General features: G+C 48.1%; 1 protein-coding gene across 3 annotated transcripts in view; it reads left to right on the top strand.

Annotated features, from left to right (window-relative positions):
• Mct1 (Monocarboxylate transporter 1) overlaps positions 1–25517 on the top strand; it is a 144589-nt gene that overhangs the window by 91586 nt on the left and 27486 nt on the right. For 2 of the 3 annotated variants that reach the window (XM_050186951.3, XM_055075852.1), the window contains exon 3: positions 19165–20270. In XM_050186951.3, coding sequence (XP_050042908.1) covers positions 19940–20270 — 331 coding nt within the window. In that variant the 5' untranslated portion in view covers positions 19165–19939. Of the gene's footprint in view, positions 1–262; positions 484–19164; positions 20271–25517 lie in introns of those variants that run through there. The other variant, XM_050186950.3, reaches the window with a different exon arrangement.

Genomic DNA, 25517 nt, shown 5'->3' with positions numbered 1-25517 from the left:
ACGCCGCGAGGGGCGAGCGCGCGGACCCGGAGGAAAGGAGGCTGGGTTGGCCAGGCTCCAAACAGCTGTTTACCCGCGGCCCTGCTGGCGCTCGAACAGCTGAGAGAGTCGCGCGACCCGCGGCTTGCGTCACGCGGACCGGCAGCGAGTTGCTCTCGACTCTTAGCCTTTACTTCCTACGATTATTTCGTACCTTCCTGCCCCGCGTAGTGCCGACCAAGCCGGAGAAGGGGCGGAGGGGGGGCGGCAGTGATGCGGTAGCGGCGAGGGTACACAGCACCGCTGACGCGGAGAGGGTCGCGAGGCAGTGCAGCGACAGAGCACTGCGCTCGAGCAGCAGCGAGTGCTCACTCATCGTCCGTGGAGCCGGCGGCGGGAAGCCGTGTGTGTTTGGCGGCGTGACAGCTCATCCCTCCGGGACGCAGTTGCTCGACACCGGCTCTGTGCGAGTGCCATCGGAGTGCTGGAGGACGCGCCGGCAAGGTAGGCGAGCACCGTGCCTCCTCTTATCCGCTGGTCGCCTGGAACCGCTGTCGCCGCGCACGTGGGTCGATTCGCCGCTCTCCGACGCGACTGTCACGTCGCGGGTGGTTCTTGCGCAAGCGGGACAGACGACGTAAACGACCGCAACCTGCGGGTAGCGATATCGCGCTCATTGTGCAGAACGAATGGACAGCGTCAGCGGCGTAATTCACGAATCCCGTCGCCTCCGTGACCGGTGTTCGGTCGCTGCATCACAGCCCCCATTGCGCGAGCCGTTGTACAAATGGCTGCAGCGGCCGTCCTCACGCTACCCGCGTGTGTCCGCACTATCGTTGACGATTCACGCCTCGATCGGTATGCAAACAAAGCCCGGGTCGTCTCTTGAGCTACGACGTTGGCACGCCCGTATTTAAAACGTCCTGACACACGCCGTGATGGCAAGTGCCTTCGGCATTGCGCTGCCAAGGCGGCCACATCTCGATGGGGGGTGAAATGCAAAAACGCGTGTGTTCCGCGCATTGGGGGCCCGTTTAAGAGCCCCAGGTGGCCAAAATTAATCCAAATTCCCCCACTACGGCGTGTCCCGCAATCATATCGCGGTTGTCGCGCGTGACACCACAGAATTTAATAAATTAATTTAAGATGTCCTGGTGCATGTGCTCAGTGTATAATATGTGAAGATATTTCCACGCCTACGGTGTCGCATGTTTGAAGAGGACGAGATGCGCCGTCAATGTTCGTCTGCGCATGTGCACGGTTGAACATTGCACCAATTATTGGCAAGATTATCGTTTCACAGACAACTTGTGCAGCTTGTCAGTGCTCGTTTTGTACGAATAGCCTCGGCAGGTTATTCGCGGAGTTGTGAACCAAACAAGCTCGCAGTAGCACGTGTTTCCTTATCTCGATCTCTTACTCGTCTTACGTTTGCTTGTAATTACATTTGCGTTCTGGTGCCACTACGTCGAAACCAAGGAGTTCGTTCAGGTCCTTCAGGGAAACGACGTTCAGAAGACGCCAGCATCGTCGCGGCGCGGTTTCTCTTTTGGCGACCGTCCCCGTTTGCTTACGTCGTGATGATTGGCCCTTTGCATCATCTCTCCAGTGGCAGCTGCCCTCAACGAAGAGGTTGAATGTGATGCTTTAAGAGGTTAGTCAATATTTCCGCCTGAATATATGGCTCTCGCGTTTTTTTTTACCGCAGTCTTACGAATTTTGAACGAACACTGACAGCTGTTGCACGGCGATATTTTCTTTTTTTTTCCTTCTTCTTTTTTTTTTGCAGGCAAAATTTGAGTGCATCATGTATGCAGCTGGTGCGTTACTGTGAAGCAAAAGAAAAATGTACACTGCAATACAGTTCCTTATGTATAAAAAAGGAAAGTTATCGGTGGGCAACTGACTCTGAAAAATACGCATGCAGGATATATTAAGAGAAATCAGCAGCCTAAAACTAGGAGTCAGAATTTACTACCAGGAGTTTCTTTTTCTTTTCTTTTTTAATCTACTCTCCAATATAGGCCTCCGCCCGCGCTGGAATGCGATCGCATTGGCCAAGAATCCAACTGGCGACATCGCTCTCAAGCGAAACAACGCAATACGGTCGCGGTGTATTACTCCCAGACGGATGACTGGAAACCACTGAAAATTCATTGGTCCCGTGAAGCCTACTCCCAAAATGATTGAGCCGCAATGCCTCGAGTGGCGCAGCGTGCCAGAGTGGGGAAAAATGTAATTTTTCTGGGTACTGAATTTTTTTCTACCAGTATTAATTTTTCTAAAGGTATTCGAAATGAATGTTTAGTCGGTCTGTTTCATAATTTTAAGCATATTTTTGTTTAGTGTGAGACATGCGGAGTTGTTCGTTCTCTTTCACGAATTTTCGCAATATGGGAGAATTAGAGCGTCGGAGTGAAGTAGAACTTGTGCAGTTTTACACTTGTTCAAGATAACCGCAAATATCGAAGCAGAGCTTCTTGTCGGAAATACTGATGCACCTCAATGCACATTCAATAAACTGGCCAGCCCATAAAACGCAAATCTGCCTGGAATCTGCCTCACGTGGCGATCACGAACGTAACGGTGTTTGCTTACTCGAACGGTGGCAGTGCCTTTTCAAGTGCGCACACTGCAAAAGGGCCTCGTTAATTCGGCGGAATGGCACTCGCTTCGCCGTGAACTTCGTAGTGAAGAACGCATGCACACGAAAGCCAGCGCCCAGCAGGACAGTGAACTTCGGCAAGACCGCTTGCTTGGGAGTATAGCGGTGAAGTTGGCCGAAGGGATGAAGCCGCAGTACTAGCGCGGCGACTAGGCGCTCTATCATCTCGGCCTTGGTTACACTAATAAAGGAGCCAAAGTCGCGCCAAAAATGTACGTTATTATATTTATTTACATTTCTTTCGTAGCAAAATACGACAGACTGTTGTCGTGAATTGCGCTAAACAGCACTGACAGACACAGACGGAGACGGACGGACTTTCAGATGTACGGGCAGGCACGGGCGAATAGACAGACATAACGACTGTCAGAAGCATGTGCAAAGATGGATGGATGGACACACAAGCACGTCGAACAGACTGACTGGCAGATACGGGCAGACAGGCAGGGCAGTTTGTCTGATATGGACGTACAGCGAGTGATAGACACTGGCAGAGATCGACGCACAGGTAGCTAGACTGCAGAGATACAGACAGACACGGACGGACAGACCGACACAACAGAGACAGACAGACAAAGACAGAGAAATGCACGTAGGCGGCAGGGGTATGGACAGACGGACAGGCTGACTGACAGTCAGACAGACAAATCGACCGACAGACAGACATACACAGAGAGAGAAAGGCAGGCATACAGACAGGCTGACCGAAAGAGTGATATGGAGATACAGACAAATAGACAGAATGACCGACCGACAGGCAGAAAGGTAGATTGACTGACCGACAGAGAGGCATACAGAGATAGACATAATAGCAGACAGACAGACCGCCTGACCGACAGACAAAGAGAGAGACAAACAGAGAGAGATACAGACAGACTGACCGACCTACAGAGAGAGAAAGACAAATAGACAGAGATACAGACCGACTGACCGATAGAGAGACATACAGAGTGAGAGAGAGACAAACAGACTGACCGACCGACTGAGAGACAGACTGATTGACTGACTGACTGACTGACTTACCGACAGAGACATACAGAGAGAGACAGACAGACATACAGGCAGACTGACAGAGGCAGACAGACTGACCGAGAGACAAACAGGCTGACCGTCTAACAGAGAGACATGTAGAGAGAGAGAAGCAGACGCACAGATAGCCAGACGGTCAGACAGGATACGCTACCGACAGGAAAACAGACAGACAGGCACAGACAGGCAGGCAAACATACAGACAGAGAGACATACACAGACAGACAGACGGACGGACAGACAGACAGACAGACAGACAGACAGACAGACAGACAGACAGACAGACAGACAGACAGACAGACAGACAGACGGACAGACGGACAGACAGACAGACAGACAGACAGACAGACAGACAGACAGACAGACAGACAGACAGACAGACAGACAGACAGACAGACAGACAGACAGACAGACAGACAGACAGACAGACGGACGGACGGACGGACGGACGGACGGACGGACGGACGGACGGACGGACAGACGGACGGACTGAATATAACAATTTGAATATAACAATTCAAGCTACCACTTCCGCACTTCGGTACTCTTTGCGAGAAATATTCATTCCTCGCAACAATCATAGCGAGGCCATGGATAAGCACATCGGTGGGAAAAGAAGTGGGGAGGAAGGAGAGGGGGGTTCCGCGGCCCTCTGGGAAGGCCAAGGGGTTCTTTAAAGGGACACTAAAGTGAAAAATGATTTCTTCTGCATCAGTAAATTACCGTTCTACAACACCAAAAACGCCACTCTTACAATGATAGGACGTTTGGTAAGCCAGAAAACGCGCAAGAGCGAAATACGGGTGGCGACGCCTACTTAAGTTCCCGCACCTGGAGGCTGTGACGTCTTGGATTTTGATTGCATGTTCTAGGGCCTACTAATTATACATAGCGGTACGGATTGACTACATTGTGTTCTAAAGGAACCAAATATTAAACATGGCAGGTTTCGGCAACCTTTATTCAGCCAACGCGGCCCAAATGCGAAAAAATACTTTGGAATCCCTGACGTCACGTTGACGTACCGGCGCCGGGGTTTCGGCGCGAAATTCAAATACTGATACTTGGACCTTCATTTTCTCATCTAATAATCAAACTATTTTTTTTAAATAAGTGCCTGCAGGGTTCTCAAACAATGCTTCGTTAGTGTAAACTGATTTTTTGTTTCCCTTTAGTGTCCCTTTAAGGCAAGAAAATTTGTGAATCCCCGGTGTAGGTGAAACGCACGCTATCTTGGGAGCGTGCCTCGTACGTCGCATTAATTCAGAACGCGCAGTAGCTTAACCAAATAAAATAAATTGTGTCGAGCTCTACTGCTTCAATATTTCCCAAGGGTTCCTCTTCCATCTTTTTCATTTCTTTCTGGCTTCAGTTCTTCGTACTGGCCCGCGTCATCTTTGTCATCACGCGAGTCGGCAGCTTGACACAAGGGGTGAATGAAATCGAAGGAAAAGAATCTTTACAATGTACGACCTCCTTGCGCCGTTTTTAATATTTCGCTGCAACAGCTAATATATCTGCGTAATACGCCATTTCAATCGCTTTTTCAGAGCGCAGCCCTTAAGCAACCATTCCTGGGTTTCGCGTTTGCATCGGCCCTCGACGTCCTCCCTCGGCGCAACAGAGCGAACGAGCCCACCGAAGGATGAAAGAGCGAACGCGGAGCGCAGGGGGAGATGAAAGACGGCGATAGCGATGGGAGCACGAGGGAGAACGGAGGAGGAGGGCGCAGCGGAACCATGAGGCAGAAAGCGGAGGGGGAGGGTACGGCGAAAGCATGAGAAGAAAGGCGTAGAGCGCGCAAAACGGGCTCCGTGGCCACGATTACTACGAGATGGCGCCAGACTAGCACGACGTCGTCTGTTCATCGATCGCATGCGGCGAGTGCGTCCACCCATACCATATATGAAAACAAAGCGCTGCATGAACAGAGGTCTGTGGCGGCTGCTGTGAATCGCAGCCACGAGTCACTCACGCGCTGCCTCTCGAGGTCTGCTGATTAGCGAGGTAGTCGCGCCACACGTCGCTCTGTTTGCAATGCGCCGCACGAGATAGATTGTCCGCGCCAGTCAATATATCGCGAAATGAAAACACATATAAAGATGCGTTGAAATTTCGCATTAGCAAGTACCGTAATCGTCGGCGATCTTTTTTTAGGACATTAGAAAGAAAATGTTGAACTTATAGATCGCTTTCAATGCCACTGTCGCGTATCCTCGAGAGACGTATGACACCGTATGACAAAAGTTTCGCTGAAGTCAGCGCTAATTCATTTCTTTTTTTCGCGGCTTCCTCCGCGCTCCACCCGCCGCGGTGGCTCAGTTGGCTATGGCTACATTGCTGAGCTCGACGGCGCGGGTTAGACATGTGGCAACGCCGCCTTCGCTTTCCCGCACTAGGTCGCCGCAACGTCATGCATTTTGAAGCCGTTTGCATGGGCATAGTTCATTTTTTATTGGTAAAACTTAACTACGTCGTATTCTAGAGGAGCCGAGGACTGAATTTAGGAGCTGTTTCAATAACTTTTACTGCACCACAACAGCCAAAATGCGATAAAGATGCTTTACAATCAATGATGTCACACCGACATAATAGGCCTGCTGTTTCGGCGCAAAATTTTAAAAAGTAAGTTTGGCCGTCATTTTCTCTTCTAATGATTAACCTATATTAAATATCCTTTTTTTAATTGCGTTTCGCCCCCGTCGAAACGCGACCGCCGCGGCCGGCATTCGATCCCGCGCCCTCGGGCTTAGCAGCGCAGCGCCAAAGCCACAACGCCACCACGGCTGGCAATCGACCTATCACCGTGAAATCAACAAAAAGGTTTATTGCTATAAAAATTACATATGGACACTCCAGACGAATTTCTGCCATCGCCGTCGCCGTAGGGTTCCGTTGCAGTCCAAGGGCCATAACACCCTCGCCGCGCGCCCTACGCTGTATGTACGAGGGAAAGCGTGCGAGGAGAGCCGAACGATCGCGGCTCAATCTCGCCCGCGCGAAAGAGACGAAAACGGGGAGGAAGCGCGCCGTCTTCCGTCGCGCACGAGGCACCCAACGCTACGAGGCGTCGGGGGCAGAGGAGCGGTGGGGAGGGCGGCGTTCTACTCCGGCTGCAACTGCGCACGTGGCGGCTGCGCGCGGTGGCGCGGCCGTGCCTTGAGAGCGATCTGTGTCGTCGGCGGCTCGTAGCTTTGTGCGTACTGTGCGCTCTTGGCGCTCGCTTTGCGTTGAAGCGATGGACAGCGCACGAATTCCACTTCGCTCGCTGCTGCTGCCGCGTTTCCTCAAGCCTGCGTTCTTCCAGCGAGTTTTCGCGGTGGTCGAGTCCGAGTTGTTCACGTGTGCTTGCGCGCGCGTGACAGCATGCTTGTTAATTCAGTTGTTAAGCGTACGTTTAAAGCTTTATACGGCCGATAAAACTGCTATCCTTACTTCGCGAAGCTGTCCGCTAATTTGCTATCGCAATCGCTGCTTCGCCTTTCGAGAGAAACTGCGACTTTTTTTTTTATTCAACAATATAAATCCAAACTCGTTCAGTGTTTATCTTTGCCGTCGCTTTAACAGTTTCCTAAAAGCGTGCATCTACAACAGCTCGATGCGATCTTAACTGGAACGCCTATGCACTGCTCTATGGGCAATGTACTCGGGAAGTTGAAGCGGGCGCCGGAGCTTCGTCGCGGGCGTCGAAGCTCGGCGATATCGCGCTCGGCGCCAGCGGAACGCTGCGGCGGCGGCTTCCGAGAGGCGCGGTCGTGAGTCAGCAGCACGGTAGTCAGCAGCGCGCCGCTCGCGCTGTGCGTCGTCGCGAGGTCGGCGCTCCGGGCTGCTCGCGCTTGACTCACCGAGGAAGGCCCTCGCCGGCTCGAAGGGCGACCACGCTCGCGGCACGTGCGGCGCTCGCGCGAACGCGCGTGCGTCCAGATGCTCGCCCCAGCGACAGCTCTATCTGCGCTGTCGCAGATCCTAAAAAGCAAATCTCAACCCGTCTGCGCGTGCCTTTGGGCGAGTTTAATCGTGGTTTTCACGTCTATATAACCGAAACATGGTTTAGCGATCAGTACGATATCGTGCATTTAATAGAGTGTTATCTGGTATCTCGAAATACAAAAGGTAGGAGGAGGCGTGGCTGTTTGCGTCAAACAACGCAATTTTTCTTAGGTTGTTTCAGAATTTCCTGCTGTAAACCCCAACTATGAAGCACTTATCATTCAGTGTGTCGATACTTTACTGCTGGTTGTCTATATACAGACCCCCTTCTAGTGTCATTAGCATAATCTTGGATTATCTCGAAAGTATATTTAATTGCTCTGAGCGAACGGGCATGGCTGTTGTTGTAACCGGAGATTTTAACGTTGACACGTCGTCCTTAGAACGCAATAGGCAAGTGATTTCGGATTTGCTTCTTTCATTTGGTCTCGAGAACGCGATCAGTATGCCGATCAGAGTGACGGCTAACTCTGAAACACTCACTGACTTTCTGTCGCCGACGAATGGACTTGCTGCTGGTGTAATACTATCTGATGTCAGTTACCGCATGCCGATCTTTGTTTCTTTTATCCCTCAGTCTATAGTACACCCAGACACGGCGAAGCTGATTTCCATTCCACATGCAGAGCAATTAAAAAATACAAAATCAATGCTTTCCTAAATTTAGTTTCAGAAATGCGCTGAGGTGACATCATTCAGCAAACGGACTCTGTCAAAGCGTACGACCTTTTTGTGGGAAAATTTAAACTATGCGGCAAAGTATTTTCGAAGAAGAGTTAAAGAAATACAAAAGATGTCGGAAACCATGGATAATCACTTTTATTCTGAGTCATATTAACGAACAAGATAGGCTTTTTGCGACTTTATTAAACACAAGATAACCTCAACTGTTCGCCGAGTGCAAAAAAAAAAAAAAAAATTAGAAAGTACCAAATCGTGACATTAAACAGCCACGAAATAATTACTATGACAACAAGTTTCTTTTTATCTTACATAATCCACAAAAGAAGTGTAGAAAACAGTGAATGATCTGTTACCGAACAACAAAAGAACCTCAGATCTCAGAACTAGTGTTCTAGAGATTTATTATACTGGCACTTCATTAGCTGAAAAACTTAACCAGCACTTTTCAATATGCGGTGCGACAGAAGGCATAGGCATGGAAAACAACTTCTTTCACACCCTGCGTCACCCACAGCAGCTCGGCATCGTTTTTCCTGACATGTACGGCACACGATTAAGTTAGTGCAACGATTTTAAAATGAAAGAATACCTCCGCATGTGGAAACGACGAGCTTAAAGCAGAACCAATCAGAGCAGTCACTGAATTTATCAGTAAGCCTCTATCCCGCACATGTAATTTCATACTTGCGTCTGGTATACCTTCAAGTAAACTAAATATCGCGTAAGTAACGGTTATTTATAAGGGAAGATGGAGGAGTGTCGAACAACTATGAGCCGACTTCAGTCCTGATGAACGCTAAAGAAAAAGAAATTTCAATTTTGAACTAAAATCACATACACTGGAACCTTTCTTGACTTTAAAAGAGCATTTGATTCAATTAAACAAGATGTACAATTAAAAAATGAAGAAATATGAAATTTGGGGAATTCCTCTTAAACCAATCAACTTAATCAGTATACCCACATTCGTTCTGCAAAACCAGCCATCGGAAAACATAAATTTGGAGTTCCTCAAGGAAGTGTATTTGGTTTGCTTCTTTTTCTACACTACATAACTGACATAGCGAACGTCCCAATGACGCCACATATAGTCATATATGCACACGATGCTAGTGCATTTTTTCTCAGAAAAAAAAAAAAATTCCATACCCTTGAATAACAAGCAAATAAAGAAAATCGGAATTGAACGCTAAAGAAACCAAATATATTATCTTCAGCCCTAAGAACAAGTATGATGAATGGTATTACGTTAAAATTTTGTGGCGAAATTGTCGATCGCGGTAAATTGCACAAGTTTTTAGGAGTTTTATTTCAGGAAAGCCTAAACTGAGTTCATCATATAGAAAACATCAAAACTATCATTTCGCAATCAAGTGATAATATTATTAAATTAAGACAACTACTATCTCCTTGCTTAAATAGATTACTATTTAATGATACATTCACGTATCCGTATGTATGGCGTACTACAAGAAGATCCAATATCGACAGTGTGTGTTTGTTACAAGAGAAAATCTGACACATAATTCAATATGCACCGTAGCATAGCCATTCCGCACCATTCTTTACAAAGAATAAAATGCTAGCGATAGAATATCTTATCAATAAAAAAATAGCAGTGAGCATATATCGCAAAGTCAAGTCCAATTAATATGAGCTTTTTTTTTCAGAATTACATATCGAAACAGCCTTATGACAACACAAGACACGCCAGTTACGATTAGAGTAAAATAAGAACAAGTTACGTTAAACAAAAGCAGTCATGCCTTCCTTCGGATTTTCTGAACCATCACCCTGCGGTTATTACTACAATACAGGCATCGAGATACCTGCGGATGTTCAAGAAAGGGATAAATTTGTATTTATCCCGGTATTTAAGATTCATGTCGAATTTCCTGCTTATTTTTCTCGCGGTACTCGCGTTGTCTATTGCGAATCTTTGCCTGCAGTTGCGACTGAGTGTATTTTTGTATAGGTTCTATGTGTGAGATTATGAAAGTTATGGCTATATTTATGAAGATCCGGACTGCCAAATTTTTTCTGTGCTACAACTTTTATGCGGAGGCGGAGGCGATGTTCTTCAGTCACTACTTACTTATTTCGCATACCACCGGGTTCTTGAGAAGAAGAACTACAGAGGCGAAGGGTCACAGATAAACGTGTGATATGCACATCACGGCATAAACTTCTTCCTATATCATAATCAGCATTAGCATCATTCTACTTTGTTCAGTGAAGAACGAAGGCTTTTCTGAGCGATCTCTAAGACCCCTGTCAGCCAACCGTATTTTATACTACATATTTATGTATTAACAACGCAGCGCAGAGCATCGAAAATAAATAAAATTCTGTTAATACGCATTATTATCCAAGCATAAATGGTGCATTGCTAAATGAACTGCTTTTCGAGCTGAAATATTCTATACGACAGTGCGGTATCTCAGCCTACGAACACAAAAACTGTAGTATTAGCGAAGATGCAGACATAGTAATGGTTCTGTTAGCTTTTCACAACAAAAGCTGCAGTGTCGTTTGACAAAAAGTAAGTCAACCAAAGTGAGGCACCACATATGCCCCTGCAGCACAATCTGACCATTTTCTTGCTAACCTTCACGCTTTGCTTTTACTTAATTCAGACACTCAATTCGTTCATTCATTACTTTAGCCAGTCAATAAATCAGTCAGCTCATCCATTCATTAGTCAATTCATTCATTCATTCATTCATTCATTCATTCATTCATTCATTCATTCATTCATTCATTCATTCATTCATTCACTCAGTCATTCAGTCATTCATTCATTCAGTTCTGTCAATCAGCCAGTCAGTCGATTCATTCATGCAGTCAGTCAGTGAGCCAGCTAGTCACCTCATTTGTTCATTTCTTCAGTCAGTCGGCCGGTGCCAATTTTTACAGCAAAGCCGGGCGTCATTAGCATGCGCAAAGGAGCCGGAGAAGTCAGCCCGACAAATAGAACGCTTTCTCCTCGCCTAACTGTCGCGCCCTGCCAACCAACTCGACCGCACGTGTCCGGTGCAGCAGTCGCTCGGGTGCCCGCTGTTTCGGTCTCGTCCCCGCAGCGGCGCCCGGCAACAGTGCACACACCTCCTCTCCCCCCTTCGCCCTCCGCGCACCCGCGCCTGTCGTAACCGCGGCCGTCACCGGCGACCGCGCGCGGATTGCTGCCGCCGAGGCGCGCCCGGCCAGGAAGCGAGACGCGACCCGGCGTCGCCCCGAACGCGGCAGCCGCATAACAACCGGCCGCCCCTCCGAAAAACCCATTTTTTTCTTAACCAGTTGCCCAACTTTACGCGATTGCCTAACGCAGCCGTAAAGCTTTCTTTGCTCTCGCCTGTAACTGCAAACCGTTTGCGGGTGTGAGGATCCCGTGTGGAAAGTTTTCGGTTCTTGAGACGAGCGGCGGAAAATTGATGGTCCCTGTCGCGGGTACGTCTTCCGCATGCCTTATTTTCTGATAGTTGGAATGTTGTTTTTTCTCTTTGAGCTATTTAAAGTGTAGTTAGGCAGCCAGAGCTGGCGTTCAGCCTTTCGGAAGACATCCATAATTCATTTTTTTTTTTGTATCAGGGACTCTGTTGGAGATTACGTTTTTATTTAGTTAGTTGCAGTTTTCTTTTTCGCACCTATTTGCGATGAACATTGTAAATATAGATAATCGCACTCTACATGCATTCGAGAGTATTGCCCCAAACTTCTTAATTATGCGCAGATCAGAGCGTACAAAACGGACATAGCGTGCAAAATGAAAAAGAAAATGCACGTAATTACTGTGAGGGGGATAGCAGTGGGGCGAAATATAAAACCGCTTAATTTCTCATTGCTGTTTGTTTCTACTTCTTTTTTTTTTCTTTGTATAGCCAACATTAACGGAAGCTGCAAGCACAATTTCTCATAAGGTAGTTTTCAACTCTGCGACGTGAATTGTGGTGGCATAGCAAGAGTTGAAAGGCTGACAGAATTAACCTTGAAAAGGGAACCATCTTTCTTGACACGCGTCTCTATGGGGAAGCACTGTTCCTCTCTCCTGCGCCTTATGCTTTTCCTTTCCTTCTCTTTTGCGAGGTGACGCGAATCGAAAGAAAAAGCGGGAACGCCGCGATGACAATACGGCCCCGTTCTTCACGTTACTCGGCTCACGAATGTGAGCTTCGCTCTCCCGCCGCAGCGCGATTCCGTCTGACGCAATCGGGCAATGCGCGGTCGAAGGGTCGGAGTGCGTTACGTCCAGCGAATGGCAACACGCTTGTCGCTACGAGCTCTTATCGTACTCCTCGTTCCTTTGAAACGGGTCGTGAGGGGGAAAAAGAAAAATTTGCAGTTTGTACCCTCCTGAAAGCGCGTCAATTTCGGCCGAAAAAAGACAAAGTCTGCGCACGTCTTTCAGTTTCGTACGTGCAACGCCTGCGTCCCAAAGCCAAGCGAGAGCTGCAATTACGTGGTAATTAATTCCTAGGAAGGATAGAGTACCGTGGCGATGCTGCTATACTCGAACTGTAAGTTTCTGTTCGTGCATTCTGCTGACATATAGCTAGCTGTATTGTAGGTAAAAATTATACTCTGCAGTCTTACCTGGCAAAATTATACGATCCGACTACGAAGCACATCGTGTAGTGGGCGGGACTCCAAATTTTATGTTTCACCGCCTGGGCTTCTTTCACCTGCGCCTAAGCTCAAGTACACGAGTGTTTTTTTGTACTTTTTTTTGCATTTCGTTTCCATCGAAATGCTACGGCCAGGATTCGATCCTGCGGCACGTCACCCACTCGAGCTCTGCAGCTCGACACCGTAGCCACCGGTCTACCACAGCGGTTGTGCACCGTAGGTAGGCGAGAGCTGGGGGCGTTGTTGATGATGATTACTGCTATTATTTGAGCATCTACTTTACAGCCGAGTGCACTGTAGCACGTGTCACAGTGCCCGTTGTTTTGACTCTCCCGGTGAGCACACTGAGCTACGTTACTCGCAATGTAGAAACTTCGCTTCGTTACATGCTTTCCCTTCCACATCAGTTTTCCAGCTGTCTCTTCCAAGTCTTCATTCGAAGATCCAGCTAGGTTTCTTCTACTGTCCTTGTAAAAGAAACGCCTCGACAGACTCCACGACCTCATCGGTACACGAATGCTGTTCCATTGTATTAGCGCAAGCTCAATAATTTCAGGACCATTTCCACACACTGCGCACGAACGATTTGCTTGAAGGCACGGTCTTCAAAGACATGTACTCTACAAGGCAGCTCAGTAGCTGGAAAGAGACCTTAAAGGACCGCACTAATGGTGACCCTTATATCCTCTCCTTAAGACATACATTGACGACTCAATCGGTATTTTCCAGCGCTGTCAAGATGCGTGCATTTTTATTATGCCCGTTTCTATAGCACACAGCTTTGAACGTGACGTAGGCTTGTGCAGTCGGCCGTCACAGTGTAAGTTGACGCCTTGCAAAAATGAAACCGCATTCGAGTGTAGACTGGGTGTTTTATTTTAACATGAACCAAAATTTAAAAAAAATTGTGTGTTTCACGTAGCTGAATTTACTCAGTAGGCGGGATTTCTCTTATACTAGAAATGAATATGGATAATTGAGTAATTAACAACATTTCACGTATCAATTTTTAAACTAATTACATTAGCGCGCATAATGCAATACACGACTTGAAAACATCGCAAGGCACATTGATTTGGAACGAATTTTCAAACTAGCACCAGCTTTCAGATGAGCTCAGTCAAACATGTGGCAAGCATGCACTGTTCTTCAACTTACTTATTTGACGAAGCGCATTTTTATGCACTGAAGCTCAAAAATTACTCGAACACCCATACATTTCGTCGCAAACTTTGGGAACGTATATCTCGAAACTGGCGTCATCTTTAGCATTGATTCCTTGTACACTGGACTTTAATTACACTGCGCAGCTATAATGACAAAGTTTAGAACGGTGCAGCCAAGGTCATAAAATTAAGATGCAAGTGTCGACCACACTTGTACCGGCGTTCATTTTACTTTAATTCGTCGCACCATCTCGCTATTTTTCGTATAGGGCACTGACGACACGCCCGGTTACGTATAGGTAGTTGGGCGGCGCTTACCACGAACTCATCTCTACGTACAAAGCCCACGCTGAAGCTGTTCCCGGAGTAGCGAACGTTACGAAAAGCAAAATGAAAAAGAAAAGCCAGGGGACCGTGATCGATCGGGGTCTCGTCGTCCCCGCTGTTTCGAAAGCCGCAGTGCTTCGAGGGCTTCTCACGAAACCTTTACGCTCGTCGGCCGTCTGGTGGGGAGACACGTGACCGTATACAGATACTGTCGTCGGGCATCCTTCACAAAGAATCACTGCTGCATTTGCGAAACGAAACTTGCGGGTGTTTGCTTTGGTTGCAGCGTAAAACGAGACTTGAACACATGAGCGAGGCACACTGGACGGCCGCTGAATGTACAATTGGTACGCAAATCACTTATGCGGAAATCCGCAAGGCGGAGGCACTCTTTCTCGTGAAAACGTCTGCCACTTTGCTGATTTCCGCATTTGTCGGGCTGAATTCACAAAGCACTTGGTTCGCACGCACTCTTTACCATTGGCCGGGCACTTTCGCTAATAATATGTCCGACATGAGGGTTGGCTGGCATTTGCTCGCACGAACAATTCTGTCGCGACAGCTTTTTATGAACACGGGCCCTCATTCGCTGATCCAATACTCCTACGCTTCGAATGTAGCCCCGTGCAGCTTGGAGAAGCCTATTTATTTGGCCTCGCGCGGCCACATACTACAGCATATTGCTCAGATCAGACAATAAAAGCACCGCACCGGAAAAGCGCTGGTTTCTGGTTCAATCCACAGAAGGATTGTTCTTCAACTACGAGGCTTTATTTCCATTATAGCTTCGTGCTACTGATTTACATTATGGGGTTTTGCGTGCCAAAACCACTTTCTGATTATGAGGCACGCCGTAGTGGAGGACTCCGGAAATTTCGACCACCTGGGGTTCTTTAACGTGCACCTAAATCTAAGTACACGGGTGTTTTCGCATTTCGCCCCCATCAAAATGCGGCCTCGTGCTACTGATGACTGGATGTCAATTTATCATATTTAATGAGACGTTTATTTTATTTCTGGGAATAACTAAAGGTTCAGTAGAGTGAATAATGAAAGCAACCTGATCGCGCGAGCGCTGACCGCGACACCTAATCAGGGGCCGAATTCACAAGCTCGTGAACGTTGCTTGCCATTGGCCGGCCGCCTCCGCTAATAGTATGCTCAAGCAAAACTCTTTCGTTTGTGTTCTCCTTCTGTCCTGGTCTATTGCGCCTTGCTCTTTACTCATTCAAGCTAATTGTATGTCCGTCGTCACGATCTTCTGGCATCTGCTCTGACGAACAGTCTTTGCCCAACTTTTCTTTTTCTCTAGACGTGTGCGAATATTCGAAATTTCGAATACGAATCACATTATCACATGTCACTGACTGGCCGACACTGAGCAAAGGTACTGGCGACACGGAGCGTTGGCTTGCCAAGGCTGGCTGTGTGACGTAATGCTCTCTCCCAACTTCTGCCTTCCTCCATGATTCGAACGGCCCTGCTCTTTAGTGAATGCGGGCCCAAAGCAGCTGAGCGACGTAACGCTCGGACCGCGCGGGGAGTCGTCGATTCACTGCGTCGTGAAACCAGGGGCCCCTCGTGAAAAACGTCCCTCACGCCGTGAGTGCTGTAGTCTCCCAAAGAAAAGCGGGTTCCCAGAGAGCATGTTGTTTTTACGTTTTATGAAACAGTAACCTTAGCGAATTCGGCTTGTTTTTCTCTTTAAGAGACTACGATCACCGACAACGAATTTACTTGTGAAACGCCCTGTCTTGCGCAGAAAACTGCGAGCCACCAGCACCATAATGAGCACCAGCACGTCCACATAATTGAATGATAACGGCTATATTACGGCTTTTCGAGTTGTGGCAATTATGCGCGCTCAAATAATGACGGCATTCAAGCTTCTTTTCACTGCTTTTGCACGTCCCACAACGTGTCGCCACTGGTCATTTTCTTCCGTTTGTATGACTAAACAATGCACGCTATCTCCACAGGGGGGCTCTGTGTCAGTTCGAAGGTCCAGCACTGGTTCGCCAAAGACGCAAGGCTCCATAGTGCACGACGAACTTCCAGTGCACGCTTGGTGTAACAGGCTGTCCCCAGTTAAATACTGGTCGGGAGGACGTAACGATTGTATTCCAATTATCTTCCTTTTCGCGTTTCATCAATGGCCCGAGCAGCGCTCCGTCTGTACTCTTATCACCAGGGTCGTGAGTGGTGGATTATGAGAAAAAAATTATTCGGGAGTTCTAGGTGCCAAAGCCATAATCTGATTATGATGCACGGCGTATAGTGGGGTACTCTGGACTAATTTTAACCATCTAGCCTACCGAATATTTTCATATCTCGTATGATCATATGAGTACACGTATTTTAACAGGCAGTTTGCTACAGTTCCGGCCTCTACAGTTCATATGAGAACGTGTATGTTACATATGTATTCTAATATTAACGTTAGAAGCCGGAGCTTCGGGCAAAGTGCCTATTTCTTTCCTTAAGTGCTTATCGTGCCTATTTATTATATAAGCCCGAACTGTGGGTCTAGAAGCATTTTAATGACTTTTTATTGCGCCTATATATGCTTATTTCGTTGTTGGTGCCTATGTTGAATTCTCAGCGCCTAAAAATTCCTTTTTCTTTGTTTTGACCAAGCATTATATTGTTTACGATGTTCTCACACACAGAGAACTTGGCTCACGGCAACCGATTATTACTAACACTTTGCCGGTATTAGCTTTGCAGCAGACGAGAGCATTGCTGTGAGAAGAACTGAAACTGCGTTACACGCCACGATACACTCGAAGGTGAATCAGCGCTCGCTTGACGTTTTTAGCCGACATTATCGAGAAACTCGAATGCTCGGGTTTAACTACGCCCGGCATGTGGGTGCTCGTTTAGTATTTTCACGAAAGGTTCGCCACCATCCCCAATTTACCTGCTTCTGATAGAGTTATCTTGAAACTTCAATCTGGACCGTGTTTGGCGCCTATACTATATGTCTTAAATGACAGGTTCAGTGCCTGGTATAGGTGTCGGAGGGAGCATTTTTTTTTAAGGCCTAAACATCCGGTCTCCGATGATCCTACCAGGTTATTGGAAGTGTGGCATATGTGTCATGAGAGAGTTTTTTTTTTTTTTGCTAAGGGATGATCTTTAGCACGCACTTAAATCTGATTTGGAGAGTGTTTTCGAATTCCGCCCTCACCGAAATGCGACCGCCACGGCCGGGATCGATCGCGTGACCTCGCGCTCACCAGCACAACGTGTGCAACGCCATAGCCAGTGCACTATCGCGACGTGTGATGATAACAAAGGAATAAGAATAATAAGAAACAAGAAAGGATAAGAAGGGATATGTAAGGCGAAAGCCATAAGTGGTTCGTTGCCATGGCTCATACCCGAAAAAAAGAAAGCGGCGTCTAGTCTAGTGATGCAAAAGGTCAGTGATGCAAAAAATATCATCAGGAATGGATCATACTCCCGTAAGCAAGCAAAGCAGCAATGGCCGAGTATGAACGAAGAAAGGAAAAAAAAGAACGAAGGAAAGAAAGAAAGAAGGAAATAAAGAACAAAGGAACCCTTAGCGAGAGCATTAAGTGCTCACATGCGTCGTTGAGGGGGTCGACCTACAGGGCCGTGCGTTTGCTTCACACTGCGGCTCGTTATGTCTTGCAAGTCTGACCGCTCCGATCATCTAACTTAATGCATTGCCACGTGTGCAGCAGGCTTTCGCCTTCACGTGTTACAGGCGTGTAACATGCTGCCGAATTTTTACGTTATACCTGCCGCTATCTACTTCGTAACCCCTGACGACGAGTCGCGCCCGAAGATGTGTATCGACATCCGTCTTCTTTTCATTTTCGGGCTTGTGCGCGGCGGCATCACGGCGATTTGAGAGCTACGAGTCATTGAGTGCACGACGTGATAGGAGACCCTCTGTCGCTTCAAGCGTGATCCTGGATCGGCTGTTTCTCGGCGCGGCTGCTAGGTGGCGCGCGTTTACTTGGAAACTGCGAATAGTTTCGAAATAAGGCAAATAGTGCAAACCCTATTGTGAACAAAGCGCCAGCAGGCGAAGGATTGGGAAAAGCAGACAAGCACTGATGCTACTGGCAAATATAAAACATTTAACGAACAAAGAAATTTTATATATCCCATATTCAGTGGTAAGAAAGGAAGAACTACGAATGCGTCAAAACTATATCTGAAAGAAGAAGTACTTAAAAAAACTATTGGTAACAATTCATCAGCTGCCTTCGAGGAAACTTACCTGTACGACTTCCGGCTATTTTTCTTCTTTATTAAATGATTAATAGTTCCGAGTAGAGCCATCTGTTGGTGCTTTGTTCTGAATATCAAAGTTTGCCGACTTGCCGGGGCTTCACTTCTCTTATAGCCCGAACCAAAGCTTCATAGCGAGTAATGAGAACGGCTACGATGTGCCACACCTTTTTCTGCAGCAACAGCGAATAGGAATGATGGTCCGTTACTTTTTCACGGACCGCAAGGGAGTGCGGGAATCAAGGTCGAAGAGCGGGTGTGTGCTTCTCGCTGCAACAATACTCCATAAACATTTGACATAGAGGAAAGGCGGGAGAAAATAATTTACCGAAATAGATAAGCTTGCTTGCTGGCTGATAAGCATGTGTGTAATTCGCGAAGCCTGGGGTTTCATCCCATTTCCCCTGACTTTTTTCCCGCCTATTATCTTTGCAGGCAGCAAACACGTAGGCACGGAGGCCGCGAGATGAAGTAAGCGGCACGGTTTCGCCACGCAGAAAAGACGGTGCCGTCGCACTTCCGGGCAATTACCAGGAGCCAAACGACGGAAGGAAGCTACGCGCGGAGGCGACGCGTCGAGATACAGCAGCGACGTGTACACATTGCTCAACCGGAACACGCGTGCAGCAGCAAGTCATCGCTGAGACTTCGCAAAGAGGCGGGAAGAAAGAAAGACGGAAGAACGTTGATGCCGGGCCATCATCGATACCCGAGAACCCGAGCTGTCCTCGTCTATTGCCAATTTCGGTTCTTTGTTAAAGCGCACGGCCGGCCACGTCCGTAGCACGTTGTCAGTGCACAAAGGACCGCGGACGCCCTCGGGGAAACGGGAGGAGACGGGATCGCCTGCTCAAAAAAGTGCACACTGCTGACTTCCTCCCGGAGAGCAGACTCATCCTCGAGTGCACAGTGGAAACTCCGAGAAAAGCGAAGCGGCTCGACCTCCAGTATTACAAGCGTGAGTCGAGCGTCGTTTCATTCCTCATAGGAATAGGAGCACATAAATTGTATCTCAGGAGAATTGCTCAAGTATTCGCTTAGGCTCGCTAAAATCAAAGCGAAAAGAGAGAGAGAGAGAGAGAAAGAGAGAGAGGGAAACGTGTGGTAGTCACGTAGAACAGACGAATCGCCGAAGACGTCCGGGACGTATGACGGGAAGAGGGCCGCCACATCTGGATTAGGTTTCCACTCTTCGGCTCCACTGCAAGGTATGGGCGAGCAAAAGAGCACCAACGGCCGGGGCTCGGACCACCGGATGGCGGCCAACGGCGCGGTCACCGTGGCGTCGACGCCCCAGACCACGACCACCACCGACGGCGGCCAGCACCTGTCGGCCGCGTCGGCGACCGCGCTCGCCCCGCCGCCCGACGGAGGCTGGGGCTGGATGGTCGTCTTCTCGTCGTTCATGATCCACGTGATCGCGGATGGCGTCACGTACACGTTCGGCATCTTCTACCTGGAGTTCCTCAAGCACTTCCAGGAGTCCAAGGGCAAGACGGCCTGGATCGCCTCCATCATGGTCGGCACCACGTTCTGCATCGGTGAGTTCGCGCTTTCGCCTTCTTGGAGCTTGGCAGGCGGAAAAACGAATGTGTAATTAAGGAACGGCTACCCATACGCAGTAAATTCAAACTAGGATGCTTCGCCCCGCCCACCTATCCCTCCTTTTCCCTGGAAGGTCGATATAGCTCGTATTTTAAATTTCTGAGAGCCCTATCAGCCAGCGGCTAAAAGTGTCTCGGCTATGTGGACAAGAGCGACAAGCGTAGCTCGGTTAGTTTACGATGCACTTGTAGCCATGGTGTTTCTAGTAGTGTTAGTATACACTGCTAGGAGCGCTAATAGCTTCCTACGTAAAATTCAGTTTCAGGACGTGTACTCCAATAGTTCCTCGCTCACTACTCGAAATTTCGCTTTTATGCATAGCGTTTGGTAGTCAAGGTACACAGTTGATGCCCACTCTCCCTAACTTCTTTTTTGTGTTGTTGTCGATGGCGGAGTGGATTCATTTGCGGCCTTGGTAACAGTGTACGTTTAGTGAGACCGTTGGGTCATGCGTCTAAACAAGGAAAAAAAATAAGGGTCATGTCAGAACGTGTTCAGTGCCGGCATTGTAATGTTTCTAAACGAAAATGTGACTGATGGAGGTCTGTTTTGAACGTCCATTTACATCTAGAGCATTGCTTTGAACTACAGAACATGTAAAATGCGCTGTACATTATTGCACTCAAAGTTGTACTCTTGATTGTGAAAGTAAAAGGGTTCACGTACTCTCAAAATGTTTTCCTTACTCAATCTACGTTGGGAATTTAATCTTCGAAACACCTTACTTTCTTTCTCTTCTTATTTTCTTGCTTTTTCAAGCAATCTCCAACTGATCAAGCTCAACGCTTGACAAACAGAATTACGAGTTTCTCTAATGCGCCTTTCAACAGTGTATGTCTTAAAGCAGGCTCGTAGCTGCAGCCAAGAATTTTTGCATTGATCGTAATTGCCATCGTTGCTGGTGGGAATGACAGTTCGCGCATTTTGATTACAGCAATAAGTGCCCACGATATGACATATACACTGCCTATTTCGACATAATCAATCCGCCAGGGCACTGCAGTAGGCACAGAAGGGCTCGGATTTATTCAAATCAACAGCACACAAAGCCACATACACTGAAGCTAAGGAATACGTAGGAACGAACACTTTTTAAACCAGTTAGGGTTTACCGTCGGTCTTTTCACGGTCTTCGTGGCTTTTCTTTTGATCGAAAAAAAAAAAACCCTGAAATGTGGGCTAGCTGGACAGATTCATCGAGGTGTTGTCGGTTCCTTCCACTTGTGTGTTCTGTTTGGCAGCCATTGCACAACGAGGTCGAGGCCTTGTGAGAGCGAGCCAGCGTGCGGTGCATACGGTAATAGTCCGGTCCAATATGAATTGCTTTGCGTTGAGGACATCCAACGATATCCAGAGTTCTACGAGAAAAATAAATTGTGGGGTTTAACACGTCGTAACCACAAACTAGTTATGAGGCCAGCCGTATAATCGGAGACTCCGAATCGATTTGTGACCACATGGGGTTCTTTGGCGGGCACTCGGTGCAGAGTACGCGAACGTTCTTGCATTTTGCCCCCATCGACTCCAAGACTATGTGACTTATCAGCAAGACCAGTTAACTGCCACGTTAGTGCACAAACTATACACTGCCATACTGCACGACCCTTTCGAGCCGGATATTGCGCACTGCTATATTACTATTCTTCCTCTCCAAAGAGGAGCGACAAGCACGCATGTATTGAATGTTTGCAGCCCTCCCAAAGACAGGCACGCAAGATTGGGTTCCCTCATAAAGAAATTTCTGAGCTTAGCGGGCCATGCCCCCTGCGTGATTGGGGGTGACTTCAACGCACCGCACCCTTCATGGGGCTACCCGGCGGCGACACCAAAAGGCAGAAAACTGGAAGAAGCAGTGACGCAAGAAGGGCTATCGATCCTCACCGATCCCGCTTACCCTACGAGGCTGGGAAACAGTGTTAGTAGAGACACGTGTCCGGACCTGCCGTTCACCAAGAACATAAACAGCGCGATTTGGAAGAATACCGAACACCACCTGGGAAGCGATCACTTCATCCTCTCCCTGGAGATAAGCACAAACGCGTACAAACGCAAAATAGGTATCGCAAGAATTACGAACTGGGACAGGTGGAGACAGGCCCGGGCATCTACTGCAAACCCTATTACAAACCTAGAGGAATGGGTTAAGGGTGAGGTGCAAGCTTTGAAAGCCTTTACGAAAGAGGTCTGCACGACAGAAGATTGTCCAGCGGTCGATCCGCACCTTCTACATTTATGGGAAGCAAGACACTCATTGACAAAGAGATGGTGAAGACAGCGGCTTAACCGCAAACTCAGGGAAAAAAATAGACGAGATAAACAAAAAGGCAGAATCCTACGCCATATCCTTGGCCAGACAGAACTGGAATACGCTCTGCGATGGTATTCAGGGGAAGCTAGGTGTGTCGAAGACTTGGAAGCTCCTGCGTGTCCTAATCGACCCCAGCAGCAGCAAGTCGGCCACTAAAGACAGGCTCACGAAGATTGTACACACCATCCCGGGTACGGACACAGAGTTGATGGAAAAGCTCAAGACCAGGTATCTGTGCACGGACCCAGTCGTGGAACAACCGGAGTATTCTGGGCTGCCGAATGCGAAGCTCGACATCCCACTCACGAAAGAAGAGATCAAAGCAGAAATTGCGGCCATGAGAAAAAATGCAGCTCCAGGTCCAGATCAAATAACAGCAAAGCTCTTATTTAACCTCAGCGATGACACCATCACCTCGCTGGTGGAATGCTTCAACGAACAGCATTGGGCTACAGGAACGCTACCAATATCCTGGAAGACGGCCGAGGTTCACTTTATTCCGAAGCCGAACAAACCCCTTAAACTGGATAATCTTAGACCGATATCGCTGACCTCGTGTGTGGGCAAGCTCATAGAGAGGGTCATCAACACGAGACTCAGTAGATACTTAGAAGAGAACAACCTCCTACCTAACACTCAATTCGGCTTTCGCCCTCACCTATCGACCCAGGACGCCCTCTTGTACCTGTACAAGGATCTCCTTGAGACACCCCCCAAGTCACAGACAAGGGCCATCCTGGCACTTGATTTGAAAGGAGCGTTTGACAACGTTCTGCATAAAAATATTCTTCAAAGCCTCGCCGACACCAACTGTGGCGCCAGAACCTACAACTATGTCAAAAACTTCTTATCAGCAAGGCAAGCCACTATAAACTTCGGTGGAATAAAATCAGATCCCATCACTCTAGGCCCGAGAGGAACTCCGCAAGGGGCGGTACTGTCACCCCTTTTGTTCAATTTGGCTATGAAAGATCTCCCAGGCCTTCTCTCCGAAATCCCGGGTATCAAACACACATTGTATGCGGATGATATCACTGTCTGGTGCAACTCGGGGAGTGACGCCGAGATCGAGGAGCGTCTTCAAGCAGCAGCGGACACGGTGGACCAATACGCCAGGGAAAGAGGCCTCCAGTGTGCGCCGGAAAAGTCCGAGTTGCTCATCCTGAAGAACCCGAGGACACCCCTGGCACAGAACATCACGGTGTATATAGACAACCACTCAGTACCGAAACCCACGGAGATCAAGATCCTAGGGCTGTATATCCCGCAGGGGCGACAGAATACCACCACTATGAAGAAGCTTACAACATCCACCGAGCAAATCCTCCGGATGATGCATCGTATCAGAAATAAGCACCATGGCATGAAGGAAAGGGACGCCATCCGCTTAGTGCAGGCTTTCATGATTTCTCGGATAATGTACGGGACGGCATTCCTTAACCTCTCCAAGTCGGAAATTGAAAAGTTGGAGACACTGATCCGGAAGGCCTACAAGACGGCACTGGGCCTACCAAACTCCACGCCAACGGCAAAGCTCATGGCTCTAGGAGTACATAATACCCTCAAAGAGATGTGGGAAGCACAATACCTCTCACAACTCAATAGGCTCGCACTCACAAAACCAGGTAGAGATCTGCTAGAAAAGATCCATATTAATCTGGCCTATACGATAGACCAAAGGGAAGAAGTACCACGTGATGTGAGGAGACGCATCAACGTGTACCCCATTCCGCGGAGCATGCATCCCACATATAACATCGAAAGGAGAAAAGCAAGAGGGGAAGCCCTGCAGAAGAAATGGGACGAGCAACCTAACACCCTCTATGTGGACGCCGCAGGGCCAAAGAATGGAGTGATGACTATTGTGGTCTCAACGCCTTCAGGATTGATGGTGAATTGCGCCTCGATGAAAACATCCAACCCCACTCACGCAGAGGAAGCAGCTATTGCATTAGCTATAGCATCTAACCCCAACGCCGATGTGCTCACTGACTCCCAGAACGCCTGTCGCAACTTCAATAATGGATTAATTCACCGGTCAGGGTTGTCATTGCTGACTAAGCATCCACCCAGCCAAGCCTCAGTCATCTGGTTTCCCGGTCACCTGGAACTACCAGGAGGAAACGAAGCCGCTCACAGGCATGCCCGAGCTCTTCTATACCGGGCGTCTCCCCCTGATGACCGTGAAGAATGCTGGGACCTAACTGCTTTAGCAGTGTATGCTGACAACCTCGCACCATACAGAACAGCCAGGAAAGAGTACCCAACACCACATAAATCCCTCAATAAGTTGGAAGAGAACACTCTTAGGGGACTACAAACTAATACATACCCAACGCCAGCTAAGTTACACCAGTGGTACCCTACACTATACTCCCCGCAATGCCCACACTGTGGAGAGGTAGCTAACCTCTACCACATGATGTGGGCTTGCCAATTTAATCCCATAGGTGACCCCATTTCAAATCCCTCAAAAGAGCAGTGGGAGGCTATTCTGCTCAGCGATGATCCTGGCCGTCAGCACTGGCTGGTGGGGAGGGCCAGCGCAGCAGCAATAACCAGTGGGCTACCGGAATAGGCGGCCCACCCACGAGTTGTACGAATATCCTGAAAATAAAGATGTTTTCAATCAATGCCCCCATCGCAATGCCGTGGACCGCAACCGGGAGCCGAACGCGCGACCTCGAGCTCAACCGCGCAAAGCTATAGCCGCTAAACTACTGCGGCGGGTCACAATAAAATAAGTATAGCCATATTATTCATGCAAAAATGGGCTGCCACTGAATGTATTATATGCCACACATGCGCACAAAATAGTGCATAGTTTGACAAACAGGCAGATCCTTGGACTCAAGCGTAAGGGGAAAACATAATC

This window comes from Dermacentor andersoni, chromosome 2 (genome assembly GCF_023375885.2).
Source record: "Dermacentor andersoni chromosome 2, qqDerAnde1_hic_scaffold, whole genome shotgun sequence".
Lineage (NCBI taxonomy): Eukaryota > Metazoa > Arthropoda > Arachnida > Ixodida > Ixodidae > Dermacentor > Dermacentor andersoni.
Note: the sequence above shows the minus strand (reverse complement) of the source record. Positions and strands in the feature narration are given on the sequence as shown.